This window comes from Trichomycterus rosablanca, chromosome 14 (assembly GCF_030014385.1).
Source record: "Trichomycterus rosablanca isolate fTriRos1 chromosome 14, fTriRos1.hap1, whole genome shotgun sequence".
In the NCBI taxonomy this organism is placed as follows: Eukaryota; Metazoa; Chordata; class Actinopteri; order Siluriformes; family Trichomycteridae; genus Trichomycterus; species Trichomycterus rosablanca.
In genome coordinates this window covers 28,077,453-28,098,725 of record NC_086001.1, presented here as the reverse complement: position 1 = coordinate 28,098,725, position 21,273 = coordinate 28,077,453, and the positions used below count along the sequence as shown (strand labels likewise).

The 21,273-nt window shown below is 31.9% G+C and overlaps 2 protein-coding genes and 1 long non-coding RNA gene across 3 annotated transcripts in view; 1 reads left to right on the top strand and 2 right to left on the bottom strand.

Annotated features, from left to right (window-relative positions):
* LOC134327033 (zinc finger protein 850-like) overlaps window positions 1–17,708 on the bottom strand; it is a 120,010-nt gene extending 102,302 nt beyond the window's left edge. Inside the window, exons 1-2 of the mRNA XM_063009117.1 lie at window positions 17,699–17,708; window positions 10,635–11,332 (exon numbers count right to left, since the gene is read on the bottom strand). Of these exons, the coding sequence (XP_062865187.1) occupies window positions 10,635–11,332; window positions 17,699–17,708 (708 nt within the window). The remainder of the gene's footprint in view (window positions 1–10,634; window positions 11,333–17,698) is intronic.
* Window positions 1–20,578, top strand: part of LOC134326272 (zinc finger protein 658B-like) — a gene marked incomplete at its 5' end in the record, with an annotated part of 279,656 nt that extends 259,078 nt beyond the window's left edge. Inside the window, one exon of the mRNA XM_063008440.1 lies at window positions 19,958–20,578. Coding sequence (XP_062864510.1) covers window positions 19,958–20,578 — 621 coding nt within the window. The remainder of the gene's footprint in view (window positions 1–19,957) is intronic.
* Window positions 4,483–6,333, bottom strand: LOC134326842 (uncharacterized). The gene is made up of 3 exons (XR_010014604.1): window positions 6,286–6,333; window positions 5,580–5,694; window positions 4,483–4,840 (listed from the first exon to the last, which is right to left on the bottom strand). It is a non-coding gene; the product is annotated as an uncharacterized LOC134326842 (long non-coding RNA).
* Window positions 20,579–21,273: the final 695 nt, after the last annotated feature.

Below are 21,273 nucleotides of genomic sequence, written 5' to 3'. Positions count from 1 at the left end.
CTGGAGGTTTACTGTCGTACTGATCAGCAGTGTATCTGTGTGTTGTGTACCATGGATGATCATAAAGAACATGATACAATATCAGCTGCAGCAGAAAGAACTCAGAAAAAGGTAAAAATATTATACATTAAAATAATTATATTATTGCTGCACCAGTCCAAGTACAGCGGACCCTTGTAACTTGACGTCCCGTAAATTTGTGATTAATCATCATCAACATTATCATCATCATCATCTGTCTGGATGTAGAATTTTCAGTCTCTCTCGGCTCCTGCTGGATCTGCAGAATCAGCCGCCATCACAATCAGTCCTTTCCTCTCATTTGATGATGTTACAAAGTCTGTATCTCAGCTGAGAGAGAAAGTAGAAGAATTCTGGAAAGAGCAGTGTGAGAAGATACCAGATGAAGGTGAGTTCAAGCCCTCAGTGTTCCATTGTCTCCAAAATGCTTCAGTACTCAAACATCAAACAAAACAATCAAATCCACCAACATGAACATTTTACATCTAACAACATCATTCATTTACTCATTAACCCAGTACTGGTCATGGTCACAGTGAGTCACACTTGGTCAGTTACCCAGACTTAAGGTCACTTTAGACAAACACTGGGAGAACTTACCAAACTTCTTACTGGCTGTCCCTGCGACAATGTCTGGTGTAAATATGTATTTACTATGATTAGTGATTGTACTGTTACTCTTTCTGCACTGAAGAAAGTCCGGATTACTTCACCTCCTGAACCTGAAATCAGAGAAGATTTTCTACAAGTTTCTCACAAGCACACAAACATACACAGTGCAGTGAAAAAGTATTTGCACCCCCCAGTATCTGTATTGTATTGTTATCTGTATTTTTACATATTTGTCACTTTGACACTTCAGAGGTCATGAAGTTAAAACAAGTAAAACAATCATTTAAACTGCTGTCTGTATATTACACACACACACACTAACATACACCAACACACATTTAAGCAGACACACCCTCTCACACACATTTACAAATTCACACACTCTTACACACATTCACACTTACACATTAGCACACATACACACACACACACTCTCTCATACATGTACACACACTGAAATACACACACACACACACACACACACAAATACACAATTCAAAGAGCTTTATTAGCATGACTGTGTGTTTGTTGTTGGATTGTGTGTTGCTGGTGTGTGTCTGGGACGCAATCGGTATGGACTTGCATTTTTCACCTGCACGAGCCGAGTTCATACACCGAGAGACACTGCGCACGGAGGGTCACACCCCCCTCAATGTTATTCCTCAGCCCTGTGCAGGCGCCGTCAGTCAACCAGCAGAGGCCGCAGTTATACCAGTTATGAGGGCCCATGCTCCAACTCTACCCGCTAAGCCCATGAACAACAGCCAAATGTTGTTCATACTGCCACCCAACCCAGTCGGAAAGGTAGAGCTGAGTTTCGATATGATGTATCTAGAAACCCATCTCTGGTGCGCTAGCGTACTTTACCGCTGCGCCACCTGAGCGGCTCACTAAGTTTTATCTAAACCCTGTTTTACGGTAATACAGTTGTGAAGAGTTGAAGAAGGTAAATCATCTCTTCATAGTTTAATATACAAAATATACGGAGTTCTGATGCATACAAATGTACACTCAAAAAAATAATTCGTTGGATTTACTTAATCCAGTTATGTCAACAATTTCCACCTAACTGAGTTGTGTTAGATATAATTAAATCATATTAATAAGCTTCAAATACCTAACTTTTGTAAAACCAACATTACTTTATTAAGTAAAACCAACATAACTATATTAAGTAAAACCGATGTGACTGTATTAAGTAAAACCAACATAACTCTAATATGGTTAGCTCAGTTTTAATTAATAGGTCTGTGTCTAGCTAACTAAACTGACAAACATAAACTCAACAAAATTATTTTTCTTTTGCTTTACTTGATTGTGTTGATTAATGACAACAGAAATATATTTCATTGTACTAACTTAACTCACTTATGTAAACGTAACATAACTGTTGGACCTCCGATACTCAACTGAATTTAGTAAAACTAACTGTACTTTGTATTTCCAACTGGTTAATTAACTGGTTTAAACAAGTGGGGAAACTACTAAACTTTGTTTTACTTAAATGGTTTTCATTCCAACAATGGTAGTAATTTTAAGTGGACTTACTAATTCTGGGGGATTTGGCAACAATGAAAGAAATATACAAAATGGTCAGCCTTTCAGTCTAACAACCATTAGCAGAACTGTCACAAATGTTTTAAACAAACCTTAAACTTGTTTGACTTTTAATGGCACACACATATCACTTGCACAAACCAAAAACTTAAGCTTTCCAACTTTTGAAAAACTTTTAATTTCAGGAAACTGTAAAATCAAACAGTTTTAGTTTGTAAAAAAAACAAAAAACAAAAAAAACACTTTATTGGAACAATTTTAAATTAGAGTAAACAAAAAACAATATTCATATGAATGATAAACCAATGTAATTTGCCACATAGAAAATACACTATATTGCCAAAAGTATTCACTTGCCTGCCTTCACACCCATTTGAACTTGAGTTAATCCTGAAAAACTTACCATATAGAAGCATTTTGTACTTTACAATTACTGAATGTAGCCCATATGTTTCTTCAATGGTCAGGATGTGGGGGGACAGGACCACCACAGAGCAGGTATTATTTAGGTGGTGGATGATTCTCAGCACTGCAGTGACACTGACATGGTGGTGGTGTGTTATGCTGGTATGAGTGGATAAGACACAGCAGCACTGCTGGAGTTTTTAAATACCGTGTCCACTCACTGTCCACTCTATTAGACACTCCTACCTAGTCGGTCCACCTTGTAGATGTAAAGTCAGAGACGATCGCTCATCTATTGCTGCTGTTTGAGTCGGTCATCTTCTAGACCTTCATCAGTGGTCACAGGACGCTGCCCACAGGGCGCTGTTGGCTGGATATTTTTGGTTGGTGGATGATTCTCAGTCCAGCAGTGACAGTGAGGTGTTTAAAAAACTACAGCAGCACTGCTGTGTCTGATCCACTAATACCAGCACAACACACACTAACACACCAGCACCATGTCAGTGTCACTGCAGTGCTGAGAATGATCCACCACCTAAATAATACCTGCTCTGTGGGGGTCCTGACCAATGAAGAACAGCATGAAAGGGGGCTAACAAAGTATGCAGAGAAACAGATGGACTACAGTCAGTAATTGCAAAACTACAAAGTGCTTCTATATGGTAAGTTTTTCAGGATGAACTCAAGTTCATATGCATGTGAAGGCAGGCAAGCGAATACTTTTGGCAATATAGTGTACTTCAAAATAAAATAAATAATAATAATAAAGTAAACAAATTCCTCTTTTTTTCTTTCCTCACCTTGTGGTGTAAAAAAAAAGAAACCCTGAAAAATTTCAAAAGATTGACATCTGAATGTTTTAACGGACTTTAGAATGTTCACGAGAGAGAGAGAGAGAGAGAGAGGGAGAGAGGATAAGAGTAACAATTAAAAACTACTTGAGAGGTTGCATTTTTATGTCTGTTGGAAAGGGGAAAAAAACTGAAGTGGAGATTACCAGAGAATGGCATGAATAAGAGGGCAATAAGGTATTTCTTGAAAATGTAGCAGGAATACAAGGGTAAGAGAAACCTTATGGTTGACATACGGCGATATAGAGTGAGCCTGGAGTGAAAGTCATGAGCACCAAATTAAATTTTACATTACTGATGATTGATGAACAGCCAGAACTTCATCAAAACAGCACATGTTTAAACCAACATGTCATGCTAAACAGATCACAAACAGCAATGTAAAATTTGAATGTTAATTTGGTGCTCGTGACTTTCACTCCAGGCTCACTCTATATCGCCGTATGTCAACCATAAGGTTTTTCTTACCCTTGTATTCCTGCTACATTTTCAAGAAATACCTTATTGCTCTCTCAGGCCAAATAAAATGGCGACTGCATTTGCACTTGAGATGTCTGCCATTCAGTTCCATCACAACATTCGGAGATCATCAAGTGTACTTGAGGTTTGTTGGGTAGCTCAAGTCCAGGGAGTACATGAGGCCAAATAAAATGGTGACTGCATTTGCAATGTTACCAAGGTCACCTCCACACCTTTAATGATAATTCTAACATCTTTCAGCTCATCTGTGGGTTCTGCACCTTCCTGCTTTATGGCAAATATTCCTAGGATTGTCTGCTCCATCTCCTGGTTTTCCTCAACATCCTCAAAAAAATTTTCATGCCATTCTCTGGTAATCTCTACTTTAAAGTTTTTTTTCCCCTTTCTCCAACAGACATAAAAATGCAAACTCTCAAGTAGTTTTTAATTGCTACGCTTATCCTCGCTCTCTTTTATGAACATTCTAAAGTCTGTTAAAACATTCAGACATCAATCATTAGAAACTAAGACCATGCCACTCCCTGCAACACATAACAGTTCAACATATGGATCCAACATTTTTTTTTTTTTTTAGCTCCAAGCCTTCATTGCAACTTGCAATGTGATGTTTACACTGTCCCTTCAAACAGTTTGTTTTTGAGCCTTTCTTGAGAGATGTCTGCCATCCAGTTCCATCACAACTTTTTGTAGAACCTCAAATGTGTACTTTTTGTTGGGTAGCTCAAGTCCAGGGAGTACATGAGGCCAAATAAAATGGCGACTGCATTTGCAATGTTACCAAGGTCACGAAGCACCTCCACACCTTCAATGATAATTCTAACATCCTCCACCTCATCTGTGGGTTCTGCACCTTCCTGCTTTATGGCAAATATTCCTAGGATTGTCTGCTCCATCTCCTGGTTTTCCTCAACATCCTCAAAAACAGAACAAATATACCTTTAGCTAAAAGATGCACACCACAAAACAAAAAAATCTGTTGTCAACCATGGATATGAAACTATTACAAAAAGTTACATTTGAGAAACTTAACTGTAAAATTTATAAATTATATCTTCAAAAAATGCTAAAAAATTTTAGTAAGTAAGATGGGATTTTACTATGAAAGCACGGGTTTGGAACATTTTTGTCCTAAACAGGGAGGGATAGAGGTGATTTACTAAAACCCCATTTAAAAATCCTCATAGAGAAAATAGTCATAAATTACAGAATGACAACTTCAATGGTCTATAAGTTATGCTAAATACTTCTAATCAATAATTTGCAAGATGGCATTATACTTACCATAACTAAAGAGCCACAAAACACCTTCACAAAACTTGTGGTTAGAAAAGAGCTGAAACTAGAAAACATACAAAACAAGCACAATTTTACACTCTGTATTACATTAATACCTGACAAGGTAACAATTTATAAGGATTAAGGCCAGGATGAGAGTTATAATAGAGAAGTATAATGTGAATATACTTTTGTCCATATAATGTATATTTGGAAGCTGTAATTGAAAAGCTCAATAGTGTTTTCACAAGCTAGTTAACATTGGCTAGCTAATGTGTGCCGAGTCTAAAATTATGCGGGTAATGTACTCTAAAACTATCAATATCAAAGTCTAACCACATATTCACTTAACAAACTATGTTAGAAAGACATACTTACTAAGATAAGTATTCGGATGTAGCTCGATTCTCAATCTCACTGCTTTTTACCAAGCTCTCATCCCTCGCCATCCCACATTCATTAGAAGAGCTTCTGAGCATGCGTAGTGTCTGTCCTGCGGGAAATCGTCCAATTCACTCAGAACTGTTGCGTTGCCTCAAAATAAGCGACTTTTGTATAACTTCAGATTACAATAAAACTGCCAAAGTGGACTCGGCTTAAACGGCTAACACAGTTCATTAAGCTACATAAACCATTTGCATCTTGGATGCTTTTGAAGACACTTAATTCAACTGCATTATCAATAAAATGCACAACGTTGCCGTTAACAACATTAACGTTTCTCAAAATTGAGAAAAGACTGACCTGTTTAATGCTGCTAGCTAGTAGCGCTAGCTTTGTTGGCGATTCACACAATGCACGAAAAATATAAGTAACTGGATATAAAAATTAAATATACATTACATGAGGTTACAACATGCACTGGGATGTGACCGAAATGGTTTAAAATACTTTAAATGCGAATTCCAAGTGCAAACTGAGCGTTTGAAAACCGCTAATGCTAACTTTGCTAATAGGCTAACTAGTCTGGTATCTGTTTACACAGGGAGGTTTCGCTTATCAAAATGACCCATATCATACAAAACGCTGTTAATAAAACAGCTACTACAGCTCAGAATTATACATAAATATGACAAATACTCACCGCACTTGCACAGCTTCCCTCCAAAAGAAAATTGCCTCGCTGAAGAGAGCTCACAGACAGCCACGAATGCCCCGGATGTAGAGAGTAATGAAGCCTGTTGAGTTTACTTCACAGTGTTGCGTTGACCAAACATGCACATATTAAGTCAATCTGACAACCCAACTGTATTTAATAGAAACAACACAACTGACTCAAGTTTCACTCACCAACACAAATTTGTTAAGTTACTTCAATGAAAGAAACCCGAGTAAAAGCAACAACAGCATGAGTTTAGTTTTTTGAGTGTACCAGAAAAAAAAAGTTACAACCTATATATAGATCTAAAAAGACCTTTTCTGGTATTAAAAAATCTCTGTATTTTTAAAAACCACTTTCTTACCTACTCGTTACACTTCATTTATTTATATAATTTGACAACATAAGGACATAACACAGTAAAATTATGCACATTTTAACATTCCATTAATTACTTATTTATTTATTTTAGTTTCAATACAACATGAGGCCGACAAGAAAAATACAAAATAAAAGAAAGAGAGAGTTAAAGGTTCTTCTGTATAAAGTGTTTGTGTGGTTTTGTAGGCAGCAGTGAGCGACTTTTCTGGTACATGGTGAAGAAAAGGTTGAATCCAGATGATTTGTTGTGGTGTTTTTGTACCAAATGCAGATGAAAGAGGATCAGCAGCAGCAGCTGAGCGGTGTGTGTGGTTCTCTGTGTGTTTTGTAGTGATGGGTCGGTCGCGAACGATCCGGCTCTAAGAGCCGGCTCTTTAAAGTGAACGACGGGATCCGGCTCCTGATTGGGAGCCGACGGTTCAACAACGGTTTTTTTCCCCGTTTTTTTTTTCTGTTAAAGCCGCACGTGATTGGTCAAGATGCGTAGTGGCGTGCACAGACAGTGTGCACACGGGGGGGGGGACTTGATGAAGTTTTACATTGCGCTTTACATAGGCAGACATTACATGCTGGAAAGGTGAGGAGAATGAGTGAGGAGACATAATAAAGTTTGGACATGAGGAGCCCCTTTTACAGAGAAGTTCAGACCCACTGAACTGGTGGGAGACCAAGTATTCAGTCTACCCACATCTTATACATGTGATGGCACATAGACTGTGTAATGTAGCAACATCTGCCCCCTCAGAGAGTAAAAAAACAGGGCAGTTGAAAACAGAGGGAGAAACAGGATCTTCGCTAAAGACTTACAAATACTGTCACCTGGATGCTGCTTTTTTTTTTGTTTTGCACATTTTCATTTATATTTTGTTGAGTGATGCTTTGTTGATGTTGTGTTCTTTCACTCTAGATGCAAATTTACAAGTAATATACACAATCAGACCTTTTTGTCTAATTGAGATGGGTCTTTGTTTTTGTATTTTATAATTTATTGTTGTAGCACTCTGTTCCATGTTGAGTATATAGATAAAACCATTTAAATAATAAACATTTGATACAATGTTTTTACATTAGTAATTCATTTTACATGTAATTTGGTAATAAATTAATTTAAGGAACAAAAAAATCGAAGGAGCCACTTGGGAGCCGAAAGAGCCGGCTCTTTTTAGTGAGCCGAGCCAAAAGAACCGGCTCTCTAAAAAGAGCCGGAATTCCCATCACTAGTGTTTTGTCACTGTTTCAGGATCTTTTATATGAAAAGCTGCGTGTAGAACAGAGTAAAAGTAAAACTGTGAAAAAAAAGTGAAGTTCAAAATGTTGTACAGACATCGCCATCTAGTGGTAATAGAAATAAATTACAGCTTGTTGCTTGCAGAGTTGAGACATTATTATTATTTTATTTTTAGAGTGTGTTTATGGCTCTTTTGTCCCAAGTGTTTTTGTAACGTGTTGTAGACCTGCATTGTGTTTTTGGTATACAGGAAAGAAAATGCTGAATGCAGGTGAATTAAGGTGGTGAAGTTTTTACCCAGCAATAAAAAGTTATATTTAACGTAACTGTTCATTACAATGTTTATTAAATGAACTGGCAAAGTTAGCTAAAGAAAGAAATGCTCTGAACAAACCTTTTCTGCATTGTGGACATGCTGTTTCTCACATGTATTCCTCACACGCCTTCTTATCCTCTCATTTGTGTTTTTTAAAGCTTTCTCCATTTTGCACGTAATGCTAAACTAATGTTTTTTATTTTATTGGTGGTTGTGATTAGCATTTATTTTAAGGTGAACTATAGGGCACTAGGACCCAGCAGCACTGTTACTAACAGAGCGATGGTCCTTTATTTCTAAGCGGTACCGCATGTAAACTCTAGATGTCACTGTTGCACCACTTTCTAAAATACTCAACCCGGGCATACCTGTACTGTAAGTGTCAGGACTCTCCCAGGTGTAGTAAATCAACGATTTAGGGAAGGCCCTTTCCTGTTTTACATGAAGAAAAGTTGATTGAAAGGAACTCCAGTGTCACACAGCCCTGACCTCAACTTAACTTGGGATAAAACCTGGGCATTTTTGTCACATCCGGACGTGCACAAATTCCCACATATACACTCCAGAATCTTAATGGTTGTAGCCAAGTGGAGCTTAATGATCCAGTGACACTGACACACTGATATGCAGCCCCGGTTCTGGCTGTGTTGCTTAGGCGGGCAGTGAGAAAATCCAGGGGGAGCAATGCCCACCCCAGTTGGGCAGAAAAATATGCACTCTGCCCACTGCGCTACTCAAACAGCAGAGTAATAAACAGGTTGTTATGCTGATAAGCCTGCGCACACACGGTGTCACCAAGATTATAAGTGAACACTACTTAAAATAATAACCAAACACTTTCTAATCCCCACGGTGGCAGCAGTTTTCTTTCTGTTTCATACACATCACCCTGTCTCAGTCTAATCTGCAGCATTTCTCTCCGACTGATAAAAATACGGAACAAAACGCGTCCCGTAACAGTTAATTTGAGACTACGACTGTAACGGTACAAGTACAAGTATGTTTGATGTTGACTTTTTTTTTTTTTAACTCAGTAATGAAAGTTATTTAAAATGTTGCGAATTACAAATCTTAACACAAAACATACTTAAGTAAAAATAAAATTACAGGTTGTAAAATCTACTTTAAAAGCTACCCAATTACAGTAACATGACTAAATGTAATTTGTTACTTTCCACCTCTGTGTGAGCCAAACTATGAAAATGTGTGAAAAACAAGTAGAAGTAACATCTGTGCCAACATATAAAAATAATAATAATAAAACATTTTATTTATTGCCACCTTTCAAAACACTCAAGGGCACCTTACAATACAAAACATCAGTACATAATTAATTACACAGATTAAGGGTAGGCGAGTTTAAAGAAATACGTCTTAAGGCATGTTTTGAAACTAGGGATTGAATCAATGGTGCAGATGTCAGGAGGGAGAGAGTTCCAGAGATGTGGGACAGAGTAGCTAAAAGCTCTAGCTCCCATATGAGGTAGACCAAAAAGGAGAGAGTTACAATAATCAATTAAAGATGTGACCAGGGCATGAACCAGAACAGCAGCACTTCTAGGAGAAAGGAATGGACGTAGACGATTTATGTTACGTAAATGGAAATAAGCGGATTGTGTGATATTGTTAATATGTGCATGAAATGAAAGATTGTGAGTGGAAGGAGAGACGACTGAGTTCTTCATCATCACTGAGAATTTGTTAGATTTAGAGAGAGGAGATTTTCTACCTATAAGAAGAATTTCAGTTTTATCAGCATTTAATTTGAGAAAATTGTAGGAGATCCATGTTCTTAATTCTATTAGACAATCAGAGAGAGAGATGGAGGAGGAAGAGTAGCCGTGAGCACAGTGGACAGGTATAGCTCGGTGTCGTCTGCATAACAATAAAATTGAATGTTGTATTTCCTAAAGATACGTCCAATGGGAAGCAGGTACATTATAAATAGTAGAGGCCCCAGGACAGAGCCCTGAGGGACACCACTAGTAACAGGAGTTACTGTGAACATACTGTACACGTCTAGAAATGTATGAAGAAAACCAATCAAGCACAGTATCACTAAGACCAATATATGCTAGCCGATCCAATACCTTTTATTTTCAATTCACTTCCACTATTAACTGATAGCATTCACTTACATCAGGCTCTAAACCTCCTGGTTCTACCCACCATTCACTCCACTATAGATAATCACATTATTTCCCAGTAATAGTTTAACCTGAAGATTTATACTTTTATTATTACTATTTACTTATTAATGTTTACTGTGTAATTAAACACACACACACACTCACTCACTATATTTTATATTTTAGCTTGTTTGGTACAATCTGATGAGTCACACTTGTGTCCAAGTGCTGATAAATGAGCAAAGAAGCTCCAACACTGTGAGAATCATTTCTGTGAAATGTGAATGCGCTGGTGTTTTTTGAGATTACCCAGTTGATTAAAACTCTTCTCACACTGTGAGCACTGATACGGTTTCTCTCCAGTGTGAATGCGCTGGTGGTTTTTAAGAGATTCCTGTCTGTTAAAACTCTTCTTACACTGTGAGCACTGATACGGTTTCTCTCCAGTGTGAATGCGCTGGTGTTTTTTGAGATGACTCTGTTCATTAAAACTTTTTCCACACTGTGAACACTGATACGGTTTCTCTCCACTGTGAATGCGCTGGTGTATTTTGAGATAACTCTGTTGATTAAAACTTTTTCCACACTGTGAACACTGGTATGGTTTCTCTCCTCTGTGAATGCGCTGGTGTGTTTTGAGATTACCCGGTTGATTAAAACTCTTCTCACACTGTGAGCACTGATATGGTTTCTCTCCAGTGTGAATGCGCTGGTGTTTTTTAAGAGATTCCTGTCTGTTAAAACTCTTCTCACACTGTGAGCACTGATACGGTTTCTCTCCACTGTGAATGCGCTGGTGTATTTTGAGATAACTCTGTTGATTGAAACTTTTTCCACACTGTGAACACTGATACGGTTTCTCTCCTCTGTGAATGCGCTGGTGTGTTTTGAGATAACTCTGTGTATTAAAACTCGTCCCACACTGTGAGCACTGATACGGTTTCTCTCCAGTGTGAAAGCGCTGGTGTTTTTTGAGATTACTCTGTGTAACAAAACTCTTTCCACATTGTGAACACAGATACGATTTCTCTCCTGTGTGAATGTGCTGGTGTATTTTGAGCTTACTCTGTGTATTAAAACTCTTCCCACACTGTGAGCACTGATACGGTTTTTCTCCAGTGTGAATGTGCTGGTGTATTTTAAGAGCACCCCGGGAACTAAAGCTCTTCCCACACTGTGAGCACTGATACGGTTTCTCTCCGGTATGAATGCGCTGGTGTATTTTGAGATGACTCAGGAACCTGAAGCTCTTCCCACACTGTGAGCAGACGTTTCCTTCTTCCTGTGTGGGACTGAGAGAGGTGTTAATGCTGACAGTACCAGAGGACGTTTGCTGATTACTGGAGCTTCTGGTGGGCGTCAGATCCTCATGTTCAGTCTTAATCTTCACCAGAGTCTCATATTTATCATGGTTGCAGCTCTTGATGTGATTGTGGAGCTGATTTTGGGTTGTAAAGGAACGTGGACACGAGGAGCAGCAGAAATCCTTGTTCAGTTCTGAAGCAGAAAATAATCAAATACATTTATAACATTATAAACAATCAAATACATATATAACATTATAAATAATCAAATACATTTATAACATTATAAATAATCAGATACATTTATAACATTATAAATAATCAGATACATTTATAACATTATAAATAATCATATAAATTTATAACATTATAAATAATCAAATACATTCATAACATTATAAATAATCAAATACATTTATAACATTATAAATAATCAAATACATTTATAACATTATAAATAATCAAATACATTTATACCATTATAAATAATCAAATACATTTATACCATTATAAACAATCAAATACATTTATAACATTATAATCAAATACATTTATAACATTATAAATAATCAAAAACATTTATAACATTATAAATAATCAAATACATTTATAACATTATAAATAATCAAATACATTTATAACATTATAAACAATCAAATACATTTATAACATTATAAATAATCAAATACATTTATAACATTATAAATAATCAAATACATTTATAACATTATAATCAAATACATTTATAACATTATAAACAATCAAAAACATTTATAACATTATAAATAATCAAATACATTTATAACATTATAAATAATCAAATACATTTATAACATTATAAACAATCAAATACATTTATAACATTATAAATAATCAAATACATTTATAACATTATAAACAATCAAATACATTTATAACATTATAAATAATCAAATACATTTATAACATTATAAATAATAAATACATTTATAACATTATAAATAATCAAATACATTTATAACATTATAAATAATCAAATACATTTATAACATTATAATTAATAAATACATTTAAAACATTATAAATAATAAATACATTTATAACATTATAAATAATAAAACACATTTAACATTATAAATAATCAAATACATTTATAACATTATAAATAATCAAATACAATTATAACATAATAAATAATAAAACACATTTAACATTATAAATAATCAAATACATTTATAACATTATAATTAATAAATACATTTATAACATTATAAATAATAAAATACATTTATAACATTATAAATAATCAAATACATTTATAACATTATAATCAAATACATTTATAACATTATAAATAATCAAAAACATTCATAACATTATAAATAATCAAATACATTTATAACATTATAAATAATCAAATACATTTATAACATTATAAACAATCAAATACATTTATAACATTATAAATAATCAAATACATTTATAACATTATAAACAATCAAATACATTTATAACATTATAAATAATCAAATACATTTATAACATTATAAATAATAAATACATTTATAACAATATAAATAATCAAATACATTTATAACATTATAAATAATCAAATACATTTATAACATTATAATTAATAAATACATTTATAACATTATAAATAATAAATACATTTATAACATTATAAATAATAAAACACATTTAACATTATAAATAATCAAATACATTTATAACATTATAAATAATCAAAAACATTTATAACATTATAAATAATCAAAAATATTTATAACACTATAAATAATCAAAAATATTTATAACATTATAAATAATCAAATACATTTATAACATTATAAATATTCAAATACATTTATAACATTATAAATATTCAAATACATTTATAACATTATAAATAATCAAAAACATTTATAACTTTATAAATATTCAAATACATTTATAACATTATAAATAATCAAATACATTTATAACATTATAAATAATCAAATACATTTATAACATTATAAATAATAAATACATTTATAACATTATAAATAATCAAATACATTTATAACATTATAAATAATCAAATACATTTATAACATTATAATTAATAAATACATTTAAAACATTATAAATAATAAATACATTTATAACATTATAAATAATAAAACACATTTAACATTATAAATAATCAAATACATTTATAACATTATAAATAATCAAATACAATTATAACATAATAAATAATAAAACACATTTAACATTATAAATAATCAAATACATTTATAACATTATAATTAATAAATACATTTATAACATTATAAATAATAAAATACATTTATAACATTATAAATAATCAAATACATTTATAACATTATAATCAAATACATTTATAACATTATAAATAATCAAAAACATTCATAACATTATAAATAATCAAATACATTTATAACATTATAAATAATCAAATACATTTATAACATTATAAACAATCAAATACATTTATAACATTATAAATAATCAAATACATTTATAACATTATAAACAATCAAATACATTTATAACATTATAAATAATCAAATACATTTATAACATTATAAATAATAAATACATTTATAACAATATAAATAATCAAATACATTTATAACATTATAAATAATCAAATACATTTATAACATTATAATTAATAAATACATTTATAACATTATAAATAATAAATACATTTATAACATTATAAATAATAAAACACATTTAACATTATAAATAATCAAATACATTTATAACATTATAAATAATCAAAAACATTTATAACATTATAAATAATCAAAAATATTTATAACACTATAAATAATCAAAAATATTTATAACATTATAAATAATCAAATACATTTATAACATTATAAATATTCAAATACATTTATAACATTATAAATATTCAAATACATTTATAACATTATAAATAATCAAAAACATTTATAACTTTATAAATATTCAAATACATTTATAACATTATAAATAATCAAATACATTTATAACATTATAAATAATCAAATACATTTATAACATTATAAATAATCAAATACATTTATAACAATATACATAATCAAATACATTTATAACATTATAAATAATCAAATACATTTAAAACATTATAAATAATCAAATACGTTTATAACATTATAAATAATCAAAAATATTCATAACATTTTAAATAATCAAATACATTTATAACATTATAAATAATCAAATACATTTATAACATTATAAATAATTAAATACATTCATAACATTATAAATATTCAAATACATTTATAACATTACAAATAATCAAATACATTTATAACATTATAAATATTCAAATACATTTATAACATTATAAATAATCAAATACATTTATAACATTATAAATAATCAAATACATTTATAACATTATAAATAATCAAATACATTTATAACATTATAAATAATCAAATACATTTATAACATTATAAATAATCAAAAATATTTATAACACTATAAATAATCAAAAATATTTATAACATTATAAATAATCAAATACATTTATAACATTATAAATAATCAAATACATTTAAAACATTATAAATAATCAAATACGTTTATAACATTATAAATAATCAAAAATATTCATAACATTTTAAATAATCAAATACATTTATAACATTATAAATAATCAAATACATTTATAACATTATAAATAATTAAATACATTCATAACATTATAAATATTCAAATACATTTATAACATTACAAATAATCAAATACATTTATAACATTATAAATATTCAAATACATTTATAACATTATAAATAATCAAATACATTTATAACATTATAAATAATCAAATACATTTATAACATTATAAATAATCAAATACATTTATAACATTATAAATAATCAAATACATTTATAACATTATAAATAATCAAATACATTTATAACATTATAAATAATCAAATACATTTATAACATTATAAATAATCAAATACATTTATAACATTATAAATAATCAAATACGTTTATAACATTATAAATAATCAAATATATTTATAACATTTTAAATAATCAAATACATTCATAACATTTTAAATAATCAAATACATTTATAACAATATACATAATCAAATACATTTATAACATTATAAATAATCAAATACATTTATAACATTATAAATAATAAATACATTTATAACATTATAAATAATCAAATACATTTATAACATTATAAATAATCAAATACATTTATAACTTTATATATAATCAAATACATTTATAACATTATAAATAATAAACACATTTATAACATTATAAATAATCAAATACATTTATAACATTATAAATAATAAATACATTTATAACATAAATAATCAAATACATTTATAACATAAATAATCAAATACATTTATAACATTATAAATAATCAAATACATTTATAACATTATAAATAATAAATATATTTATAACATTATAAATAATCAAATACATTTATAACATTATAAATAATAAATACATTTATAACATTATAAATAATCAAATATATTTATAACATTATAAATAATCAAATACATTTATAACTTAATAAATAATCAAATACATTTATAACAGTATAAATAATCAAATACATTTATAACATTATAAATAATAAATATATTTATAACATTATAAATAATAAAATACATTTATAACATTATAAATAATAAATACATTAATAACATTATAAATAATCAAATACATTTATACCATTATAAATAATCAAATACATTTATAACATTATAAATAATAAATACTGTTAGTAATTGTTAAATCGAGATCTGATGCTAAAGTCCTGTAACGTGATTCATCCTGCATTCATCATTTCCTGCTCACACTGATCTGCATGAGCACAATACAAGCTTTCACTGTATGATGCTTCATCCCAGGTTCCTCTGATTCTATTCAATCCAAATCTTATTTTACTCAACATAAAAAATATCTTACTGAGTTCATCTTTATCTTCAGGTTCTTCCTTCTTCACAGGCTTCATCTGGAAACCTCCACACTGTTGGTCCTCTGGGGTGAGGTGTTCCTCAGAGGTGACGTGTTCCACAGGGATTAAAGATCCTTCACCTGAAATTCCATCAATATGTGAAGAAGAAACTCAACAACTGGAGGAAACTGAAGGTTGTGGGTTTGATTCCTAATCATAAATAAATCAAATTAGATTAAAACTTAAATCCAGACAGCAGCACAGGACAGTACGGTACAGTACAGGTTCTAATCCCACTTTCTCTTATTATTTTTACTGATTAGTGACTCCAATACTAACCACACTGTACTGTACCATACTGTACTGTACCATACCTCACTGTACTGTACCACACTGTACAGTACCATACTGTACTGCACCACACTGTACTGTACTACAATGTACTGTACCATACTGTACTGTACCACACTGTCTGGTGGAAAAGTGGCATCATGCTCCATATTTACTTACAGAAGAAATCATCATCATAATCATCTTTCTCCTTTTGTATTATTTTCTTCTGAAATTCTTCATGTTGTAGATCCACAGGGGTGACGTCTCCCTCTTCTGCTGACTGCATTATTAAAGATCTAACAGACAGACAGACAAATAGATAGATGTGATGTATTCATAATTAAAGGGAAAATCTTTAGTCTGTTGTAACTGGCTGTTGTTATTGTTATGAACTGAAACTACTGTGCTACTAGTTATTTCGAATTCCTACAGTAGAATGATCTCAAAACCACAAGATTAGTACTACAGTAGATGTTCTTCATGGATGTAGGGGTGGCACCTGAAAACCATTTGTTTTGCTTATTATATTGCTCTTCAAAAAGTGGTATTAACAACCGAAGAGACACTTCACATGAGTTTGAGATCCGATCACAACAAATACCTACAGTAAAAATATCTGAAATGTATTTCATTAATAACAGAGTCGATGCTCTTCTTGAACTGAGTGGGTTTTGTGCATCAGAACACGGTTAATAATGTTTATTAAAGTGTAAACACCAGTTTCACCCTCTTCAACGCTTCGGGTACCGCAATACATGGCTTAGACGCGCAGTAAAACGTTTAGTGTAGATGGTGCAGTGATAATTCAGTGTTGATTGTGTTTTGTCCCACACTGTAAACACATTTATACTGTAAACAAATTTATACTGTAAACAAAGTTTGCCTGTAAACAAAGTTCAACTGTAAACAAAGTTCAACTGTAAAAAAAGTTTAACTATAAACAAAGTTCACCTGTAAAAAAAGTTTAACTGTAAAGAAAATTCAACTGTAAACAAATTTATACTGTAAACAGAGTTCAACTGTAAACAAAGTTTACCTATGAACAAAGTTCAAAAGTTTAAAAATATCACGTGTTAATATAAAAAGATTTAATAGAGATTTAATCATGAAGAAATTCAATAGTACCGCTCAATTGATTAATTTTGGTGGATCGGTTTAAATGATTATTTTGAGTTGCTGAGTGGAGTTCTGTTAGTAACATAGTTGACAGAACTTTTGTGGACATTAATAAATAAAGATATTTAAATTATTTAAAAGAGAAAATAATAAAAAATAAATTTATAAAAAATAAAAAAAAAAATAGATGTTGTTGCCCTTAATAATTTTATTCATTATTTTGAAACCAAGGCACCCTCAACTTAAAAAATGGACACAGCAAAAACTGTTCATTTAGGAACATCTTAGACTTAGATTCTTATCATAAAAGCTTTATCTAAGTTCATGTCATTTCACTTTACAGAATAGCCTTTCAATTCCTTGTTTGTGTTTAGGATTAAATGTAAATAACTTCTCTGCTCAGATAAATAGGTGAAGTTTGACTTCACCCATCATGCTTTGTGGCTCCATCTACTTTATTTGCACACGTTCCATTGATAATGAGCTAGTACTTCACACAAGAAGGTGTGAATAGTTGTCTGATGATTGACCAATGCAGAGTTTTGAACTGGTCTTGGGTCTTTGTCCTCAGCTCTATTTAAGGACTAAACTCTAGACGTGTAGCTGAGTCACTTGGTAAGAAGGATCTTCTGCACGTTCTTCATTAGAAACGACCTGCTGGAGACACCAGCTTTGTTAAAGTGGCTGCCAGGATTCTAACAGGAAGGTAAAGGGTTTTCTTGTTTGTTTCTTTTACATTTATGTTGCATTTGTTGTTGTTTTTATTTTATTATGTTATTTAATTTTATCAGGTTAATACATTCAGACTGTTTAAAATAGCTTTATGCTCATAATTGTGGTGTTTTATGAAGCCTTTTTTTACTCCCAGCACACCAAAGATTTACACTTGTGAGCTAATTATTAGTCCTGTCATGAACTGGATTAGATTTGCTTGGTGCAGGACTGATGTTGAGAAAGTCAGATCTCTTATATCTTTATTTATATCAAGTTATTTATAGTTATTTACTTATTAATATCTGCAGTATTTATAAGTATTTTATACTGATGTTCTTTGAATTCAGATTCTCACTTAGACGTGAAGTGAATTTAATGTTTTTATTACTAGGTGATGAGTTTAATATTATTGTGGTATTAATGTAGTAAAAGTAATTCTAATTAATCGACTTGTTTCTTTGTTCTGTTGCTTTCCAAGGAAACAGTTTCTACAGTCTTATCAAAGCATAAACATGAAGAACTTTCATCACTGCTCAGAGTGTGGGAAGAGTTTTACTAAGCAGGGTAATCTCCAACGACACCAGCGCATTCATACAGGAGAGAAGCCATATCGCTGCTCAGAGTGTGGGAAGAGTTTTTCTCATCAGACTACACTTCAACAACACCAGCGTATTCACACAGGAGAGAAGCCGTATCAGTGTTCAGAGTGTGGAAAGAGTTTTACTCAAAGTAGTTCCCTTAAAGTACACCAGCGGGCGGCACGGTGGCTAAGTGGGTAGCACTGTCGCCTCACAGCAAGAAGGTCCTGGGTTCGATCCCCAGGTGGGGCGGTCTGGGTCCTTTCTGTGTGGAGTTTGCATGTTCTCCCCGTGCCTGCGTGGGTTTACTCCGGGTGCTCCGGTTTCCTCCCACAGTCCAAAAACATGCAAGTGAGGTGAATTGGAGATACTAAAATTGTCCATGACTGTGTTCGATATAACCTTGTGAACTGAAGAACCTTGTGTGAAGACTACCGTTTCCTGTCATGAATGTAACCAAAAGTGTAAAACATGACGTTAAACTCCTAATAAAACAAACAAACAAGTACACCAGCGTGTTCACACTGAAGAGAAGCCATATTACTGCTCAGTGTGTGGAAAGAGTTTTTCTCATCAGACTACACTCCAACAACACAAGCATATTCACACAGGAGTGAAACCGTATCAATGCTCAGAGTGTGGAAAGAGTTTTGCTGAACATAGCACCCTTCAAAAACACCAGCGTATTCACACAGGAGAGAAACCGTATAACTGCACTGAGTGTGGAAAGAGTTTTACTCAAAGTAGTGCCCTTAAAGTACACCAGCGTGTTCACACAGGAGAGAAACCGTATCACTGCTCACAGTGTGGAAAAAGTTTTACTCAACGGAGTAAACTCCAAGAACACCAGCGTATTCACACAGGAGAGAAACCGTATCACTGCTCAGTGTGTGGAAAGAGTTTTGCTCAATGGGGTAACCTTCAAAACCACCAGCGTATTCACACAGGAGAGAAACCGTATCACTGTTCAGAGTGTGGAAAGATTTTTAATCAAAGTAGTGCCCTTAAAGTACACCAGCGTATTCACACAGGAGAGAAACCGTATCACTGCTCAGAGTGTGGAAAGATTTTTAATCAAAGTACTGCCCTTAAAGTACACCAGCGTATTCACACAGGAGAGAAACCGTATCACTGCTCAGTGTGTGGAAAGAGTTTTGCTCATGAAAATAGTCTCAAACGGCATCAGCGTATTCACATAGAAAAACAACTTCACTGTTAAGAGTGTGGAAAGTATTTTACAGAGGTGGAAAGTAACGAATTACATTTACTCATGTTACTGTAATTGAGTCGTTTTTTGTGTACTTGTAGATTTTACAGCCTGTAATTTAACTTTTACTTAAGTATATTTTGTATTAGGAATTGTAATTCGCTACATTTTAAATAACATCTGTTACTGAGTAAAATAAAAAAAACGCAAAAAAAAAAATTGTGTCTGGGAAACTGCTGCAGTGAATTCTGAGATGGGGAGTCGGATCTTTTACTCGGTTCATTTTCAAGAGCCGTATATATAATGACTCCCAACAGTGCAAATCGGGCCCTTTCAGTTTAAAGGGCCGTTCAATAGAATCGAATCATTCTACGACACGGTGGTTATGCAGTTTAAAATGTTTTATGGAACTAAAATGACACATTACACATCCCTAAATGTTGTAAATGTTGTATCAACATGTTTATTCTATTATATTTTAATTAAAAACAACTACTGTGAGATTTATATCCACTTGTCATGTTTGCATTCCACAGAAGAGACACGCCCTCCTGAGTACATTTTAAATGAGTTACTTTTTACTTGAGTAGATTTTTAGGCTAGTAACTTTACTCGTACTTAAGTAAAAATTAATGTAAGTAATCGTATATGGAGCTAATTTAGTGCCAAAACTTCGCAAATAAACAGAACGTATTCTGTAAATATGA